Source organism: Olea europaea, chromosome 4 (genome assembly GCF_002742605.1).
Source record: "Olea europaea var. sylvestris chromosome 4, O_europaea_v1, whole genome shotgun sequence".
NCBI lineage: Eukaryota > Viridiplantae > Streptophyta > Magnoliopsida > Lamiales > Oleaceae > Olea > Olea europaea.
In genome coordinates, this window is record NC_036240.1 from 17,166,304 (window position 1) to 17,173,637 (window position 7,334).

Below are 7,334 nucleotides of genomic sequence, written 5' to 3' on the forward strand. Positions count from 1 at the left end.
GAGATTATTATAGGCATCTTATAGAATTCAAAACTGGTAATGAGAGGAAAGAAATTGCTGATCAGTCACTGGAGGCATATGAGGTATAATTTTGGTGTACTTCTGTGAAAACTACACACGGGCACACACGTATGATTCTAGTTAAACATTTTGCTCAAACCGACCAACCCAACCCAACCCGACCGACACTTGATTGGGTTGGGTTGGGTTGGGTTTCAACATTTACTTGGGTTGGGTTGGGTTGATCTTCGATCAAACCGACCACGTTGGATTGGGTTAGGGTTGGGGTAAAAACCGACCCAACCCAACCCACGCCCACCCCTAGATGAAATGCACAAGTAGAATGATTGTTGCAGAAATACATGTTGCCAACTGTCCAAGCACTAGGAGTCAGTTTCTTGTAGGTTCGTTTACTATTTTTTTCTCTTAAAAGTTATTTTTTTCCCCCATTAATAAAGCCTTACTTTTTTACTTTATTTTCTAAAATTGTACTCCTTAAATTCTAGAGAAGTTTATAATCTAAAAAATTATTTTTTAAACATAATCAAATATATTAGTAAAACAAGTATGATCCTAGATTACGAATTTATTTTTTTCTTTGATGAATGAACTACTGTTCGTTGGTTTTATCTTTAGTCTAATGTAGGAAAATTTGTCTTAGTAGAACCAAAATAGTTATTGACGATCATTACCAGAATCAAAATAATAAATTCCAGCAAACAAAAGAAGGGAAAGAAGCACCAAAATTAAACAAAATAAAATCCATTAAACTGATTCTTAAAACAGATAACTTATCAAATCCAATATTTAAACAAAGTCAATAATAATGTAAATCTAATTCAGAATCCTAAAAAGTTTAGTGTATAACTAAAATTAAGCTATTCAAGAACCTAATTTAGGCACAAGAGATCAAAGAATAATTCATTTCTGGTAAAAAAAGGTGAAAAAGAGAGGGATTTCAACTCTTAAGCTTAAGCTAAGACATTAAAGAATGATGAGGCAGAAACAACCAAACTAAAAAGAATGGAAAAGTTGGCATATGTGGTATAAGTTCCATTGCTTGCATGAGATGTTGCAGCAGCTCTATGAGCCGGTGTTCCAGCGTGGCCGGAGGGGGCTGCTGGTGGCTTTGTCGGGGTGGGAACATTTGGAGACTTCGGAGGTGGAGCAGCTGTTGATGGAATCTTAACTGCAAAAGATAACAAGAATTGTTACTTGATGTAGAAAATGTAAATCATTTTGATGCCTTTATTTGGTACTTAAAATATTAGAAATCTCAAAATCAAAGACTCCTTCAAATCTTCAATGTTAAAATATATGTAATAGAAAGGTGCTAATTGTACATGTGGGTGACAGAATGCAAAGGTGGCGATTGTTCATTGGCTTGTGGACAAAAAAAAAAAGTTCCACCCGCCAATGAGAAACAATTGATCTACTTGTACAAAGTAGGTAGACAAAATTTGTTGACAAAATAGGTGTTGGCAAGATCTAGACAGTTGATTTGTTTTGATTTCAAAATCTGATTTTGAAATGAGTGATATAGATCTTGCCAACTTATGTTTTGTCAACCTCTTTTGTACACATAGCATCACTCCAATGAGAAACCGCCGTAAGCATCTTTCACAAATTATTCACATATAAATGCATGTAGACAGACCTTTGCAGTCAGCAAGCTTAAAAGAAGAGAGACCACATGCAGAAGGCAATTTCATGGCCTTATTCATGTTAACCTCAATACCCAAACTGATACTGCTCTTTAGGGCTTTACATATGCAGTCGGCATTCTTGTCCACCACCATCTTGAATCCCGAACAACACGAACCCTCAGGCTTCGTTTCGATCCCGCCATTGCCCAGAAATGTCATGCAATCCACCATGTTGAAAATCAGGCTGATGCAGTCCTCGGTCGCCGGTGGAGCCAAGGCAGGTGCCGGAGCTGTTGGGTGCAGCCGCACCTGAGTTCTATCTTGATCGTTCTCAGTGCAGCCGGTTGCCACAGCAACCAAAATACATAATACTGTCAATAGAGTCTTCATGTTCTTTCAGATTGTAAACTAAAATGGGATGAAGGTGAAATCAACCCTTAATCTTGGTTCTTAACAGTATTACTAGAATATATATATGTTGATTATTGTTTTAAAGACTCCACCAAGTGGTGGATTTAGTTTTATCTAGTTTATTCATGGTAAACGTGTTTGTGATTATCCGTACAAAGTAATGTACATCCATTAATTATGATAATCTGATCTACATATTTCTCAAAAAAAATATAAAATAAAAGAGTCCACATTTATCAAGATTATGATAACCCAAAAATAGAGGTAATCTTTACATTATTGAACACTTAACTTTGAGTATAATCTCATAATGAGTCGATACGTCCTTGAATTAAATATGCATCTGGTGTTGTCAAAATTGATTGGATGGACTGGCAACTTGGCACAATAAATAACTGGGCTGAAACTAGCCTAGGTCAGAGACAGTTCACGAGTCGACTTACGATACTAGACGGTTCAAATCTCCCATCTATTCGTATATCACCTCTCTCACTATTTAACAAAAGAAAATTATATAAAACGTATTGAATACTACCCTCATCAGAACTTTAATATACAAACACGCGCGCACGCACATATATATAATTAGAAATTATATCATTTCCAACAATTTGATAACTAAATTATTTTTGTTACATGCAAGGGTAAAATAATTAAATAAAAATTCTACTTATTAAGCGAGAGGAAGTAACATGGATCGTCAACCTGCCTTCGACCTTTCGAGTGGCCATAAGAGGTAATTTTTTTTTATTTTTTTTTTTTTGGGCATTAGCAATATTATCAAGTCCATGTTTGGTATCCTTATTTTAAAACTTATTTTTTCTTAAATTCATTTCTAATTACACATTTTATGAGATTTACAATTTTTGTATCACAAATTTTATCAACTTTCAGTAGAATTTGCTAAAAATCTAATTTTATCTTCACCAAACGAGGGCAAAGTTTTAGAGGGATAAAGCTAAACATTCGAAACAACTTTTGTATTTAAATAATTATTGGCGATCATCGAGCTTCGCCCTGGCCCAGGTCAAACAGGCCATTGCCTTGGGACTCAAGATGTAAAGGGTCTCAAAAAATTTAGGGGCAATTACACAAATACCCACAAAATGGGAGGCATTCGGAAATATCATGATAAAATTTATTTTGAAGTAAATAATAATGTAATTTTTTGTTCAGCGTACAAGACCTACCCATACGGTTGCAATTCTGACAACTGTGGCCCAACAAACTATTCTAAGTTTTTAAGGACATGTTTAAATGCATTGATATTTTAATTTTTACAAGTGAAAATTTAATTATTTTGACAGTAAATTAAATAAATAACTTGTTTATAACTTTTGTTGTTGCAAGATTTCTTAGTTATAACTATCGTTTAAAAAGTAACAAACACTCAAATAAGTGATAGAATTTTTTTTTTTTTTAAAAAGGTGACATATTCAAAAAAGTGATACGAATTCAAAACAAATACAAAAAAAATGGCAAACACTAAAAAAAAATTCAATAAATAAAAAATAAAAAAAGTAACACACTCAAAAAGGTGATAAAAATTCCAAAAAGAAATGTACTCCTACAAAAGTGATACAAATTCAAAGCAAGTGACAAAAAAAATAAAAAAAAGTTACACAGAAAATAAAAATAAAAAAATAACAATCACTAAAAAAAAATTGACAGAAATTCAAAAAAGTGACATGCACTCAAAAAAATGAAATAAATTCAATAGAACTGACACAAAATAAAAAATAAAAAGAAAGAAAGAAAAAGTGGCAAATAATAAAAAATAATAGAAATTTATAAAAAAAAAATGACAAACACTGAAAAAAATGACAGAAATTCAAAAAAAATGACGTACACTAAAAAAATGACAAATACAAAACAAGTGACAAAAATAAAAGGTGACAAACACTAAAAAAAATGACAAAAAAATTAAAAATATAACAAATATTCAAAAAGTTACAGAAATTAAAAAAAGTGAGACTAAAAAATGACATGATTTTAAAAAAAAAAAAGATAGAAAATTAAAAAATGATAAAGCTAAAGAAAGATAGAAGTTAAAAAATAAGCAGCGGCAACACTCGAAAAAGTGACGTCTCATTTCACCAAAAATAAAAATAAAAATAAAAAATAACTTTTTGACTTATTTAAGTGCTATGTTTATTTATGACAAACTTTAAAATACATCTTTCGAATTTAAAATTAGTAAATAATTATTCATAATTACAAATCGAAAATGGACACAAGAAATGAACATAATAATTATGGTTTAAACTTCATAAATTTTTACATTGATATCGACTAGGAAAAAAATTAATAAAAATAGTTTTATGTTTAATCATGTATGGAAGATAATTTTTTCTTTTTAAATATCGTCCATTACATATTTTATCGCGATCGCATTGTAAGCTTCTAATAGAATTTTTAATTCCTCAAAATAGATAACTGTAGCGTAAAATACAACATCAAATGAAAATACTTTAATAATAAAAATTTTAAGAAGAGAAAAAAAAAATTAGATTGGAGGAAAGGGTTTATCCGGATGTGTTAGAGCATAGCGTAATTTAAATTGTAATTAAAGAAATAATTAAGTTTAAGAGTATTATTCTATTTTATTATTATTATTATTATTTTTTGAAGTAATAGACCCAATTATCCCAAAAATTTAAAAGGAAATGTCACCAGTACTTCAATTTTTTTTAAAATTCATTCTTTACCTTTCCAAACTTTTTTCACCAAATATACTACAATATATGTAATATAAATGAAATATGAAAAATATCCTCACTCCCATATTTAATATATTAAAAACGAAAATCACACCTCATAAACCATTCCCAATTCCCCAATCTCGAGTCCTTACCATTGAACCACTGAACCAAGCTGGTAAATCAAAACAAAAAGATCTTCAATACATTTCAAGAACTCTACAAATCATATCTCAACTCGTAATTCCACCATATTTTTCATCCAAAAAATCTTCGTTTCTGATACACACACATACATGACACACTGATTCTTTGCATATAAATTACATTTTTTCCATCAACCTCACGATCTATGTAAATCTGTTGGAGATATGCGTTGAGAGAGTTGATGACTTCAATATCTATAAAACGTCATTCTTTACAATCTCTGCGTCAAATAATATATTAAGGGCCCGTTTGATAGGGATTTTGAGAATTGATTTTTTGACCGTTAGAAGAAAAGTGGGGTCCACATGTGAGAGAAGTAGTCAAAAATTACGGCTTGAATAGTAAAATAACGGTAAAAAAATCAATTTTTTGGGGCAAAAAATCCCTACCAAACGGGGCCTAAGATCCTGTTTGAGAGAATACACACCAAGGATCAAGCAACTAACCTATTAGACGGAAACTCCAGAACGCGTTTCATCTATAGGATCTGATAAGAACAATCTGTGGCGCTATACTGCACCGTCAATGATGTTGTTGGACACCAAGAATGAAAATCTGGAAACCTCTTCAAGACACATCACTTGTTCAATAAGCAACTTGACGGATGCAAGGAACAATGTTAATGGGTCGCCTGATTCTAACCATTCACATACAGGAGATGCAACAACAAAAAAAAACCAACTCCTCCAAGAGACATATAGAAGTGGCTGTTCTGGATCCTAGTCCCAATAAGAAAAATTCTTAATCAACTTCCAACCAGAGGACTCATGTGCTGGTAGAAAACTTCAACTTGAACATCTCAAGGTCACACTTGGCTATGCAACTATTCAAGCATGGGTACGAGAAGTAGATAGAAGGTTATGAGACGTTCTTTTATATAAATTTGTTTTTGCTTATATACACTAGGCTTTTTTAAATGTGAAGATGGTACTAACTAGCCAGGTGTCTGAGGCTCTGAATTTGGTTAAAGCTTGTCAAATTTGGTTCTTGCTTATTAAAATGTTAAGTAAGACTAGTTGATTTAGACTTGGAATCTGCTAATGTGTTACGTCTCGTTTTATGCTATATGTTTCAAACCATTCATATCATCTCATGTCATATCATGTCAAACACAACCTACATACAACACACGGATGAATATGTAGTTAAAACATATCAGCATTTCAACACATTACACATAGACCCCAAACCAAGAATGCGTGTCAATGAAAAATACATATATACTCAAACATGTCATCTAATGTAATGTGAAAGAAATAAATAGGGAACAAAATTAGAGAGTGAAAATAAGTCCAATAGGGATTATGCCATGTTAATGATTATGTGTGCCAGCTTTTCATTAATGCATTGTCACTAATAATTTAGCCCCCCACAAATTAGATAACTTGTCTCTCCAGTTTACAATATACACATGAAGCTCATAACTTTATCGTTTTTGCCGGATTGCACACTTAGATGTTACATGTTATTCAACGATACAACTAACTAATCGAATCGTATAATTTGCATTACACTAGAAGTTATGTACTTCATACTCATTTTGATGTCATGTACACAATATTATCATTTTGTGGATGGATGGTGAAGTATATGTTAATCTTGTTGGAAGTAAAAATTATGGGAAGAAAGGCTAGAGAGAAAATTCAAAGATTTCTCAAAAAGTATTTGTATTCTATGACTTGGCTCTATAAAATGTCTCAAGCACAAGGCCTTTTATAGGTACAAAGGATCCCAAATATATTACATAAATTAAAGAGACTAATTACTGACTTTTCCTATATAGTATGAATAAAAGGATACAAAGAACCATTTGGATACATAATTTAAATAAATGCATGAATATTAAATAAACTAATTCATGTATCAAATTTAATTTTTCATTATTCATGAATCAAGTTTAATTTCCAACAAATCTAAGTTAACTTGTGAGTTTATGTTGCTGAAGTGATATAAGTTTGGCAGTGTATATTTTTAAAGTTCAAATGTATTCTGTTTTGCAACTTGAATTGCAGCCTACCTTCATTAGCAAAGCAAATGTGGGATCTGAAGTAAGTAATGTCCGTTGCTGACCACATCATGGCTGGTGCTTCACAGTACTGTCTGTCTGGGGCCGGAATAAGTGAAAGGTTAATGCTGAATTTGCAAAATTGAAGAACTTTGGCCACGTTTTGGTAGTGGATTCAACATGTTGATTATGTTAATTGTTGGGCTATCCTACTGGTTGAGATGGCACTTGCTTTTGTTTGGAAAGTGAGCAGTCTTGTAGTTTATGTTTTGATATATTAGGATTAGAATGCATGTGGTAGAATTCTCTTATGATGAAAGTTGAACAAACTTTGAACCAACTTGTTTCTGAGATTTTGATTGTGTG

The 7,334-nt window shown here is 31.8% G+C and overlaps 1 protein-coding gene across 1 annotated transcript; it reads right to left on the reverse strand.

The window, feature by feature from the left end:
* Positions 1-907: 907 nt before the first annotated feature.
* LOC111394101 (non-specific lipid-transfer protein-like protein At2g13820) lies at positions 908-2,070 on the reverse strand. Its single transcript, XM_023019885.1, has 2 exons — positions 1,658-2,070; positions 908-1,189 (listed from the first exon to the last, which is right to left on the reverse strand). Exons 1-2 carry the CDS (start codon positions 2,034-2,036, stop codon positions 972-974), a joined length of 597 nt encoding a protein of 198 aa, XP_022875653.1. The 5' UTR covers positions 2,037-2,070; the 3' UTR covers positions 908-971.
* Between the last annotated feature and the right edge of the window lie 5,264 nt (positions 2,071-7,334).

Coding starts and splice junctions, on each gene's coding strand:
- LOC111394101 (XM_023019885.1), bottom strand. CDS start 2,036: ATGAAGACTCTATTGACAGTATTATGTATTTTGGTTGCTGTGGCAACC. Junction 1,190..1,657: donor TAAGCTTGCTGACTGCAAAG/GTCTGTCTACAT, acceptor TATCTTTTGCAG/TTAAGATTCCATCAACAGCT.